At 31.6% G+C, this 13,537-nt stretch overlaps 1 protein-coding gene across 1 annotated transcript; it reads right to left on the minus strand.

Annotated features, from left to right (window-relative positions):
* Positions 1-1,088: 1,088 nt before the first annotated feature.
* LOC133300318 (hexokinase-2, chloroplastic) lies at positions 1,089-4,450 on the minus strand. The gene is made up of 9 exons (XM_061499839.1): positions 4,040-4,450; positions 3,780-3,930; positions 3,479-3,661; positions 2,927-3,001; positions 2,688-2,843; positions 2,490-2,585; positions 2,268-2,398; positions 2,003-2,084; positions 1,089-1,592 (listed from the first exon to the last, which is right to left on the minus strand). Exons 1-9 carry the CDS (start codon positions 4,303-4,305, stop codon positions 1,254-1,256), a joined length of 1,479 nt encoding a protein of 492 aa, XP_061355823.1. The 5' UTR covers positions 4,306-4,450; the 3' UTR covers positions 1,089-1,253.
* Positions 4,451-13,537: the final 9,087 nt, after the last annotated feature.

Consider the following 13,537-nt stretch of genomic DNA (forward strand, 5'->3'; position numbering starts at 1 on the left):
TATATATATATATATATATATTTGAAAGCATTAAATGCGAGAAATCATAACCATACAAAGGATGAAAGCATTAAATGTGGAGAATTGTAACCATGCACATGTCGTTGCTATATGTAAAGCGGCTGCGGAAATAATTTTACCTATATATATATTATTAATTCGCAATAAAAGATAACCGTTGATTAGCGAAAATTAAGAGTTAAGATTTGGTGTCAAATTTCAAAGTTTGATATCGGTGTCAAAGAATCATGCCCCATATTTACAACATAAAAGTTTTACAACCTCTTACCATCAAATTTTAACGTTGATTTCCGTCAATCTAACAGTTATAATTTATTGGATCACACTTATTAATTAATTATTAATTTTCAATAAATTTAGATTAACGAAAATTAACGATTAAGATTTGATAGTAAAAAATTGTAAAAATTTTAGGTTGTGAGTATATACTCCCTTGTATAACTTTGTAGTATATTTATTATAATCTGAATCATTGATTACTCAACCGTAGTAATTTTATTTTATTTTTCTCTCTAAAATGTAGTGTTCAATTTAGAATAAACAAAATCTCCATTTATATATAGAATTATCGCATGCAGATTTGCTTTTATTTTCAAGAACTATTCTCTAACAATTTGCTTCTAAGGTTAATTAATTGGTTTTAGTTAATACCTCAAGAAATTCATATGTAACTTAGAGTACTATACTTAATAGGGATTATTTTTCTTATATTACATGAGATAAAACGATTTTCTTACACACAAATCTTATGTGAAATTCACTTTAAATTTTTCCTCTGATCCCTATTTTCTCTCATCTTTCTTCTTTTTGTGAGCTCAAGAAGATTGTTTTTATCTTATCCAACATAAGAAAAACAATCCCCGTACTTATATTATATCTTTGAATTAAATTTAGAATATTAAATAATGAAATTTAGATTATATCTCACTCGTCAGGTGTATTACTAAGAGAAAATTAGAATTTCTCCATGGATTAGGTTAATAAGAAATTTAAATAATTTGCATGAAGATATAGGATAAAATTTCAATTTCTTATTCTTAACTCATTATTACAAAAGGAAAAATCAACCTCAATCAAGTCATCTTTTCTTCTCCCATACACCTCCGATGTTACAAAAGGGAAAATCTTTCTTCAATTTCTTATTCTTAACCCAATGCTTAATCAAAGGGTTCCAAATATAATTAAATACTACTTGAACTACTCAAACTTTGTCCATGATGATGGTAAATGCCCTAAAAGCCTTGCTTGTACATGGAGTTTGAAGCTGCCAAAAGAGCAGCCCCTATGCCAGATCCATCTTTTGAATGCTCTATCATCACATTGTTTGACTTTTCTGTTCCTAGAAGCTCCTTGACTGAATCTAGTAAGTAACCCCTATATTGAGGATAATTTTCGTATAAGCCCCCATCAATGGCCACAACAGTTCTGTTCCCAAAGATGAGACCTTTCGAGTCCTCTTCCATTTTTTGTAGAATCCCCACAATTCCTGCACCAGCTAAGCTTCCACCTCGCTTTACAATGATGTCACAAACCTCTAAAACTGTTTTTCTTTCACTTAAACTGGATTCAACCTGAAGAGAACGAGCCCATATATGACAACAAAACAGAAAATGAAAATTAATGATAAAGTAATATATAGGGGCACGTTATTACATCCGTCTGAAAATAACAAGTTTTGTACTCATTTTTAGTCATTAATCTTGTTATATCTAATAACAATTATAAGTGAAATCCATGATCATGATTGAAAGTGTAACTTCTACTAATATATAATATATTGTATATTTGGAAGAATTAATTTTTTAAAACTAACTGTTGAAAGACTGAGTTTTATATTTGGGAATATTAAGTAAATTAAAATAACAGATCTCTAGGGAAATAACTTCATATTTTTTTCTTTTGGCCGTGGAAAAAAACTATAACATGGTATTGTGAATATATTTAACGTTGCCATCAGTATAGTTTAGGACAAGAAGATTACCCCTGCTTTATCATAGAGGAGGGACCCAACACCTTGTAAATCGCCAGAATTGTCTTGCTGAATGGCACATATATCTGGGGTCCTATTAAATTTATTTAAAACTATAGTTCAGTATCAATAAAGCCCAAAAGAGGTAAACTGAAGATATACCCTAACAAAAGTAATGTGTTGTGAAAATGAAGAGATTATTAACTGAGTATGTATAGAAAAATTGTTATATTACCAAATTTTATGAGCTGTAGATTTTAACCGAGTTAAAATTTACCCGAGTATGAAGGGCATAGAGATTTTTTGTGGTACAGATTTTCCAAACAAATCACCCTCTTCAGTCATTTTCAGTAGCACTCGTCTCACAATTTCACCTAGATACATTCCTGAGATTGTCTTTTCAAAGATCTGCGCAGTAATATGAAGAGATTAACTTTTCTGCTTGCTGCTACTTTGTTAAGAACAACAAAATTACAACAAAGATGTTACCAAAACTTACCTGCTCACCAGGATTGATGCTAGCAGCATCCATTTCTCTATCAAACTCAGTTAAAGGGAGACCATTTGAGAAAGACCCCCACTCAGTACTAATGATCTGAATCAAGGAATTTTTTTTCCTTAGCTTAATAAGATAAGCTAATTCATCTATAGTAACAAGATGTGAAGAAATGAAGGATAGTATACAACTCTTACTAACCATTTTCCCAGAAGAAGAGACATGTCCCTGTAACTTAGGAATGGCACTCATCTGCTCAACATAGCAAGCATTGGTTCCAGTACCCAAAATGACAGCAACCATGACATCATTGTCATAGTATTCTGCTCCAGCTAATGTTCCCACAGTATCATTCACCTATTTGGTAGGCATTTAATTACTAGAATCATACTACCATTTATGTTAAACTTATACAAATCTATGACATTAAAATAGCATACCAGAGCAGAAACTCGCATATCTAGTCTTTGCCTTTCCAATGCCTCATTCAGACAAGCAACCACATCTCTTCCTGCCTGTGTAAAGATATTTTTAAGTTTCCCATGATGCTAATATTGGGTTCATATATTTCTGCTACTATTTAACCATACCAAAATATAAAATTCTATTTAACGAAAATGATTAATGAAACAAGTGCAAACAAGCTCAACCCATTGCACAAACCTCAGAACATTTATGTAAAAATTGATAAAAGCATGCATTGAATCCAATATAGCACCTCAGCAGTAAGTGAGATAATTCATCAATTGAGGTTAAGTCAGGTGTTAATTTTCTGCTCTAATTTCTTGTTAGGCCTCGTGGTACAATTTACATATCCTAGTTTTAATGAATAACAATTACAAATTTACAACCTTTAACTAGTTAGGGACACCCCATGACTATTGGTTATTATCAAATGACAATATTGATCAAATTAAACAATGCACCACTAAAATAAAAAAATAAAAATAGTGAGTAGCACGTATAAAATACAGAGGTAGAGAAATACATACAGTTCCGGATACTGAAAAACCCTTGGTCCACTTGATTAGTATGCCAGAATCAATAGATGTCTGTTTCACAGGAAATGAGAACGTGAACCCAATCTCTCTTTTTCTTCCCGGTGAGAAATGAAATCTACCATCCTCCTTAGCCACAAATTTTGCTAGCCCAAGAGCAATGAAGTCAAACAAGTCCTGTAGTACACCAAGATGAACGTGAACATGAACATGTTCATCCCAATTAAGAAAGTAATAAAGCAAATATAAAAACTTATTTCAGAAAAATAAAATAAAACAAAAAAAAAGACCAAACCTCAGATGTACCAGACATAAGCTCCTGAGGTATGGTTACTTGGTCAAACTCAGTGGCAATCACGCGCTCATGTTCCCCACCTAACTGCACCCTTAGCACACGGAAGTTTGTTCCACCAAGATCCAAAGCATAAAACAGCCCTTTCTCATTTCTGATATGTTAATGAAAGATAAAGAACCAGAAAAGTTTGAAAGTCAATAACTTTGTGGAAAATGAAGTAAAATAAGCCAAGTGAGGAACATCACATTAAATTAACATACCCAGTGGGAAGATTGTCAACATAGGTGGGTATCATGGGAAGGCCAGGTCCACCGTCGGCGGCGAGGCCAGCTCTCATTCCGGCGGACATGGCGTCGGCCACGTGGTGAAGAAGAGGCAGAGGAGTGGCACACTCGTGTTTCAGTTTGGTCAACATTTTTAACGGGGCAACGTCAGATCGGAGGGCCACCGTCAACCGACGCCGCGGGGATCGTGAAAGAAAGGATCCCACGGCGGCGGAAGTGGCGGCAGTAACAGTAACGGACATGTTTGTTTGCCGTGGTCGACGATATCTATGATTTTTTTTAACTAATGTATTGTGACAATTAACCAACACTTAGGTAGCAATAACTATGAAAGGGGCTTGTTGGTGATTGTATATAGTCACTTATTTTTCGCTCTTTGCTTTTTTAGCTTTCTGTACACTTGACTTCATGATTGCCGTTTTCAGTACCAGAACAGAACTGTTGAGTTTCAAAGTTACTTTATTTATTGTTTATTATTGTGGTATTAGTGTTTGAAATAATTTTTATTTCCAATATATGTCTAAAAATATATTTTATTTTTATTTATGTATAAAAAAATAAAATTATTTTTTTTTTTGGTACATATAAAATTATTTTTTATAATATAAGAAATACCGATCCCTAATATTATTGCATGAACCAAAATTCAGGTAGACTTATAGCTGAAATTTTTTGAAAATGTTTTTTTCGTTGCAAAAGGATCAGCGTAGCCTTGAAAGTTTAATGATCCCTTCAAAACAAAAAGAAAAAAACTTTATAAATAACATATGAACTAGAGATCTTTTTAAAAAATTCAGACCAGGAGATCTTGAAATTTAAACTCAAATGAACATTAACAATATATATATATATATATATATATATATATATATATATATATATATGCAAAAATATTTCTACGGCTACTTTAGATGAGGTTGTACACAACTACCCTTTTTAACTAAGTATAACCGATCATATATAAAAATTGTATTTTTCTCTCCGCCATGTCGGCCAACAGTGTTTGAGAAGAGAAAAAAAAACAGCTTTATTGTGGTCATACTTAATTAAAAAGAATAACGGTAAATAATCTTATCTAAATTGATTATAAAAATACTTTCTCATATATATATATGGAAAAATATTTCTGCAGCTAATGCAGATAAGTTGTCTGCATTTATTCCCAAAACAACGTCGTTTTGGTATTGAAATCTTAAAAATTTATAAATATAAAGACTATTATAACCCTGAAATAAATTAAAATTACAAAACACCATGATTTCCGCTCAAAACGGCGTCGTATTGGACTTACTGCAGATAACTTTTCTGCAGTAACTGTAGAAAAAGTGAACCTATATATATATAGGGAAAAATATTTCTACAGTTAATGCAGATAAGTTATCTGCATTTATTTCTAAAACGACGTCGTTTTGGTATTGAAATCTTAAAAAATTATAAATATAAAGACTATTATAACCCTGAAATAAATTAAAATAACAAAAACACCATGATTTCCGTCCCAAAACGACGTCGTATTGGACTTACTGCAGATAACTTATATGCAGTAATTGCAGAAAAAGCGAACCCATATATATATATATATATATATAGAGGAAGGTTATACTTACAACTTTTTTTTTTTACAACCTCTTACAACCATATCTTAACACCGTTGATTTTCGCCAATCAACGGTTATGATTTTAACAAATTAAACTCATTAATTAATTACTAATTTACAATAAATGATAACCGTTGATTAGCGGAAATCAACGATATTAAGATATGGTTGTAAAAAAAAATTATAAGTATAACATTTCTCATATATATATATATATATATATATATATATATATATATATATATATATATATATTACGCGATTAATTTAAACACAAAAATTTATGTATGAAGAAAGGGTAACGACCTAACCGCTCAGGTCAGCACCTAACTCGTAAGTTTTGGCGTCATTATTATTTTTTTATGAAATTCTTGTTTTATAGATGAGGAATTAATTTTTCTTAATATACAATAAAGTACCAAAGATAAAAAAAAAACCTTCTCAATAATTTTTTTTCATATAAATAAATATTAAAATTAAACTCAAAATCACATATTTAAAAAAATTAAACCTTTTTCTGCTCGCACCAACACATTTTGAATGATTTGGGACTGGGACGGACCTTACGATGCAAATGCAATATCTGTGCTTTGTACTCTTCGTTCAAAATCAAATCCAATCTTTTCACACCTATTTGGGAATATTATAATCTCCAGACTTTGCTGCTCTCTTTAGAAAAGAAAATAAAAACAAATAAGAAACATGGCATTTTTAAATGAGTAATCTACATATCATTGATTTCCACGATGCCGCAAGCGAGGACAATGGCAAACAACTTATCTCAAGATAACAATAATTAATTAAGTAACTGTTATATTGATTGTTTTAATTTAAAATAAATTCAATAACAACTGTTTATTTATTTATAAATAAGTTATTAGATTGATACGTTGACTCGACTTTTTAGTTATTTATTTAATTAAATTTAAAAATATTTATTTAATTAATTTTTACTAAAACTTATTATATTAAAAGATTTAAAATAAAATATTGCTTAAAAAGATTAATGTAATGTTTCTTTTGTTAAAGAAATAAAGTTATTTTCATTAATTCCAAAATGGCAATGTTTTGGGAGTTGAAAAAAAAATGATACTAAGTATTCTAGTAAAATTTATTATACAACAAGAAAGTAAAAAATTTTATACAGTGTTCCGCTTTGAAGCTAAAATTTGGAGTGTGCTCAGAGGTTTGGAACTAGCCTGGGAAGGTGGCTGGAAACATATCATCTTTAAAAGTGATTCAAGCTCTTTAATTACTCTGCTCACCAAAGATGGAGGAGGAGCTCGAAAGCCTCAATTAGTGACTCGCATTCGAGCATGACTATTGAAGGACTTAGAGGTTCAACTTGTTCATTCCTACAAAGAGAATAATGGTTGTGTAGTCTAAGTATCCTGTGGACAATTCAATGGAGAATAATTTAAGTTTTTTTTTCTCCCCCTGGTATCTTGCCATTTTATTTAGTGGACCTTTCTAATGTGTGTTCTTTTCGAAAGGTTTCTATGATTTAATTTCTATGGGGCTGTCTTAGGCCCTTCAGATTACCCAAAAAAAAATTATTTAACAAGAAAAAAGTAAATTTTTTAAAATATCATGTTTTTTTTTTTAATAAAATTAAAAATGATATCATTTTGAAATTGTTGGATATAACTTTTCTCATGTGACTAGAAAAACATTTTTTCCTTGCCTAAAATAAATAAATACTAAGTTTAATTTTTTTTGAATAATATAATGATTTTAAAGTGACTCATTTTATTGTGGGTTGGCCCTGCTTTGAGTTGAGTTTAATCAGATTGATTTTTTATTTCCAATTTTTTAACCCAATTCATACACCTTTTTTTGGTATGAGTACACTTTATTATATGGGGAAGGATTTGATTACAATTTTTTTTTACAAATTACACTAAGTATAACCGGTCATACACTCTTGATTGAAAGATAATTGGTTATACTTAGTGTAGTTTGTAATAGTTTGTAAACAAAAAGTTTGTAAATATAATCTTCCCCTTATTATATTGTTTAAATTAGTGTAGCAAACTTGGTTAATTTTGATACTTCTATCGTTAATGAAATAAAGGATAGATGGAAAAAGAAAACAATGTGATTGATGAGTCTTATTGTCTTAAGCATGTGCAAAGAAGTGGAAAGTTATCAATCTACTAATATTCAAACTACAAAGTATATCTTTTTATGAAATGTATATTAAACATTCTAGAAGCTGTAATTTTTGGTATTCTAGTCTTGCTCGCTGGCTTTGCTTGCTACAACAAGCATTGCAATGAGAGAATAAGGGAAAAAGTCATCCTCTGGACTTGCTCACTGGTGGAGCTCGCTCCAGCGAGTAGAGTCAGGAACAACACTTGTTCCAAGGTTGCTCGCTCGTTCGATCTACTCGCTACAACGAGTGTTTTTAGCGAGCAGATACATAGCACAGTAAAATGTGCATATTTTAAGATAGAGAGCTCCAAATTGAGTGAAACTTGAACCTATGTAAAATTTACTCAAAGACCTATAACTATATAAAATCTTAGGACTTTTAGATAAATGAATAAATTCGGGTTCAATTTAGAAGTTGCTACCCTATTTATAGAAGTCTGATTTTGAAAAGTTATTTTGTGAGTTGCATAACTCTTGCTATACCCAACCAAATGAATCTCATGATATATCTTGTTGCAAAGCTTGAGATGTGTAATTTAACATAGTAAAATATGGGATTTGATGGTAGAGCCATGAAATCTTGGTTTTTGAAATAGTAAATTAGAGAGCTCTAAATTGAATGAAACTTGAACCTATGTAAAATTTACTCAAAGACCTATAACTATATAAAATCTTAGGACCTTTAGATAAATGAATAATTTTGGGTTCAATTTTGCAATTGTTACCTTATTTATAGAAGTCCAATTTTGAACAGTTATTTTGTGAGTTGCATAACTCTAGCTATACCCAACCAAATCACTCATGACATACCTTGTTGGAAAGCTTGAGATATGTAGTTTAACATAGTAAAATATGGGATTTGATGGTAGAGCCTTGAAATCTTGGTTTTTGAAATAGTAATGGTTGTTTATAGCTTAATATGACATTCAAATTCGTTTCTTTGTCCTTCAATGGAAGGACTTTAAGGACTTTGTTGCACTATTAGTAGAGTTTAATATCATATTAAGGAAACAAAAATTTAACTTAAAATTCTAAAGTGAATAATTGCTTAAGTTATTGGTATAAGTAACGAAGTAAGGTAATTTTATTATTGATTCTTAATTATTCTTGCTGCGCTTAATACCATAAGAAATTAATACACTAGGAACACATGGGGTGTTATATTTACATATTTGTAAATTTCCTTTTAATACCCTTTTGCTTGCAAAATGAAAGAAATTCACCATTGTATATCCTCTTCAGTTATTTGTCCTTAAGCACTTGATCTTTTTCCAAGATTCAAGTTCTACTTGTGCTTTGAAAGTTTGAAACCCATTTGACATCTTCTTTAATGGTACATCGATAATTTTCTAAAATAATCACTAATAAATGATACAAAATATTTTGCTCCTCCTAGGGACATTTCTGGTGACTCCTACACATCACAATGAATCAAGCCTAATATATGTTTTCTCCCAATTGTTGATGTAGCAAATTTCAATCTACCTTGCTTGCTTATAACACAATGCTCATAGAAAGCTAAGTTTATCAATTTGAACCCGTGAAGAAAATGACATTCTACGAGAATCTTCAAGCCTCTGTTTGACATGTTGACTAATTTGAGATGCCACATAGTTGTTGATTTTTCTTGACTGGCTAAATCTACTAATGCATCTTCTCACAAAGTGTTTACCATAAGCATGTAGATATTCGATGCAATTTTCTCTACTTTCATCACTATAAGAGCCTTTTTCACAACCCTTGAAATCCCTCTTTCAATATGTCTTGCACTCGAGGTCATCTAATTGTTCAATATACATTAGATTCTTCTTTAAGCTTTTCACATGTTGCATCCCTTGAATTATATGAACAATATCATCACACATTTTTATCTTGATAATACTAATTCCAGCAATCTCTAAGGCATGGTCATTTTCCATGAACACGGATCTTTTTGAGATAGTCTCGTCATGTGTCATGTTTCTCCCAAATCCATTATCTAAACATTAGTGACTTATTTTTTGCCTTCAGAAATGATTGCTACTTTGCTGCATAATATTTCTCCTTCACTAAAGGTACTAGCAACACATCATCGAGAAGCACTTGCTTCATAAGTTTTCTTTGTATTCATCTTATTATTCCAACAATCTTTCTAGAGTGCCATTTCTTTCCACATTAGTGGCATTTTTCATTCTTCCTTTTTCTTGACTTTGATTTACTCAGATTTTGACTCCTACTCGAGCCACTTTCTATTGATCTTTCTCTTGTCATCAACAAAGTGTCTGCTTGCTTTGATTTTCCAATTTGTGCTTTTTATTCTTTTGTCTAGATTCTTCTTTGAGAATCGCAACAGTAGTATTGTTGAAAGACAGGTTGTCTGATAACCTTTTATTTGTTATGTTGATGATAAGTTGATCATATGAATCGGGTAGACTTTGGAGTAGAAGCTCAACACGTTCACTTTCTTCTACATTGTAATGCAATTATGTAAGTTGAGAAAACAATGTATCCAGATTGTTGATGTCATCTGTTATCATTGTGGACTTACTCATTCGAAGAGTATAAAGTCTCCTCTTTGAGAATATCTTATTGTGAAGAGATTTGACATTGTATAATTTGGCGAGCACATCCCAACTTTCATTTATCGTCTTCTTTAAAGCAACACTTAACAAGATTGGATCTGTCATTGTTAGGTGCAGATTGGAAACAACGTTGTTATTCATTTCTTTCCATTTTTCTTTTGTTCTACCTTTCAGCTAAGCAATTGTCCTTCCTCAAGATTGCCTTCATCTTCAACTTCCATATGGGGAAATTACTTCCATTGAACTTCTCAATTCAAATTTTGTCGCAATATTGTTGACAGTACTCTGTTTATTAACAGTACTGGGTTACATTATTTCATCGTGAATAGTACCATATATGTGAATAGTATCGCACATACAAATAGTAATGTATACTATAACAAATCCAGTGTACATTAACAATATTGTAAAAGTTTACAACTACACATGTGAATAGTAATTGAGAATAGAACCGCAGCGTGAATGGTAACTAGTAATAGGTGAGCTCTGATACCACTGTTAGGTAACATAGTATCATACATGTAAACTAAAGTTAAGAGAAATAGGAATTTCAAGACACTGTTAACCACACCAATTGGCAAGGTAAGTGTAAATGGGAGTCTCTCTATGCAATTGTAACAGTGACTAATTAAATAACCACTCTAAAGTTGAACCACTTTACTGGACATTAACGGTATGGATTAACTTTATCTTAATTCCACCGGTCAAGAAGTCAACACGTACAAATACACCAATTAAAGTGACACACAAGATACACGTGGAAAACCCACTCGGGAAAAACCACGGGCAAAAGTATAGAAAATTTTCACTAAGTGAAAAAAATTACAACCTCTCTTTAAATATAAAGAGCGAACAATATCATTTTCTCTTATATTAGGAGAATACACCTTACTTGAAATAATACTCAGGGAACATTCTTTATACTTTTTTTGAGTTATGGAATGTAATTAAAACACTATGAGTATTTACCAATGAACTTGGGATGATCATAATTGAAGAAAATGATCTCTATTTATAGGCGAATTCCTTCTGCATTCAATCTGTGTGTGTTCAACTCCATCTGCAATTTTTTTAAGGTAAACAATGGCTTGCCTTTTTTTTTTCTAACTTTAGCCAAAAGTGGCTTTAAATTTCGTCAATAAGGAAATTTCTACTTAAGAAGTTTTGTTTATAATAAAATAAACTAAAATATAATATATATTGATTTTTGAAAAATGAGTATAATTTTTTAAAATAAAGAATATAATATAGAACCTTTTCAATACAAAGAGATTGTAATTTATTTATTTTAAAATTATGGATGACTCTTGTATGTCTTTTTAAAAGAATTACGAGGACAAGATATGATAGGCTATCATATCCTACTTTTATTCATTGTTTGGTGAACCAATAAGATATGATAAGTTTATCATGTTCGCTCATTTTATCCTGTCCGCAACAAGATAATCTATCTTAAGAGGGGATCAGGTTATGAATGGACATAATAGGATAGAAAATGTCACATCCATCTCATTTCAAATATAGCTTATTGTCTTCTCCTATGAACTTTGCTTGGCATGTGAAGGTCAGCCTTTACCACCAATCAATTGTTGCCGCCCATCCACTACCGCTACCACCACCCATAATCCAACCACCAATATTGCCACCGACCATCACCATGAGTTATCAGCCACCACCACCACTTCCATTTGCCATCATCGCACTAACCACCACCATCAATGTTTTCGTCACCATTGGCCACCGCCACCTCTGCCATCAATCAACCACCACAATGGCCATCGATCATCATCGTCGCAACCACCACTTCCACTAACCACCCCCACCTGCCACCACCATTACCAGTCAGGCACAACCTCAAGCCACTACCACCCCCAACCATCAGACACCAACCATTAGAGCCACGACATGCCACCGTCTCCACATGCATCAGTCAACCACCACAATTACCACCGACCATTTTCAATGTCGTCACCACCACCCAGTGCCCCTATCCCCCACAACTGCCACCAACACCACCCGTTATTATTAGTCATCGACCACCATTATTGACAAACAATTTAAAACTCAATTTTTAAAAATAGGACACGATCTTCTTACACTAGTAATAATAAATCTTATACTCAATCTTAATCGTTATTTTTTGTACATCCGATAGTTATAATTTATTGGGAATTAATAATTAATTAATGATATAACCTAATCAATTATAATCGTTTGATAGACGAAAATCAATGGCTAAGATTGAGTGTAAAATTTATTATTCTTACACCAGTGTAAATTGATCATGTCCTTTTAAAATTTATCTGGTGAGGGTATAATTTATTATTTTGTAAGTTATTTATGCATTTTAATATATTTAATTTAGAATTATTACTTTTAAATTTTTTTAATAATTTAAAATAAGAACTAATTTGTAAATAAATAAAAAATATTTAAAAAAAATAAAAAATCTTATAAAATTATGTTAAAAGGGTATTTTTGTCTATTTATATCATATCATGATACTATATGATTCGTCTCAAACACTAGATATGATAATATTATCTTATTAGACAACTTATCTGGTTCACATCAAACACAAAATAAGATATCAGGTTATCAGTTCCATATCCTATCATACTCTTATCCGACCTTCTTATCCTATATATTTCTATCATATCTTCTCCACCAAACCACCTTATGATTCTTACTTGTTAAGGGGCTACTCGGAAATAGGGGTGTTCAACAACCGATCCAAACCAATTCCAACAGCGGTTACCGAACTGAAAATCGAAATAACCGAAAACCGAAAAACCAAAAACCAAAAAAAAAAATCGCAAATTTTAATTGGATTGGATCTGTTTTCGTTTTTGTTGGAGAAAACTGATCCAATCTAAGCTGATCCAATATTTTAATAACATCTACCTATACTTTGGCTTGTTCCTAGATCATAACTCAAAACTAAGACCTAGTGGCTCGTTAACCCGTCAGCTCCTAATATGCAAACGCGACCTAGCCACCCTAAATCCCTAATCGGCTAATCTCTAACAAGTAACAACTTCAAACCATCAAAAATACGAAGAGCAAGCTCGGCTGGGGAGAAAAAAAACTGATTTCGAAGAGCAAGATCAGGGTCTTGCAGTCTTGCTCTCTCTGTTATCTTTCAAAGAAGAATAAAATTG

The sequence above is a fragment of the Gastrolobium bilobum genome, unplaced genomic scaffold (assembly GCF_033153095.1).
Source record: "Gastrolobium bilobum isolate Gb01-03AN ecotype WA unplaced genomic scaffold, APGP_CSIRO_Gbil_v1 utg54108, whole genome shotgun sequence".
Lineage (NCBI taxonomy): Eukaryota > Viridiplantae > Streptophyta > Magnoliopsida > Fabales > Fabaceae > Gastrolobium > Gastrolobium bilobum.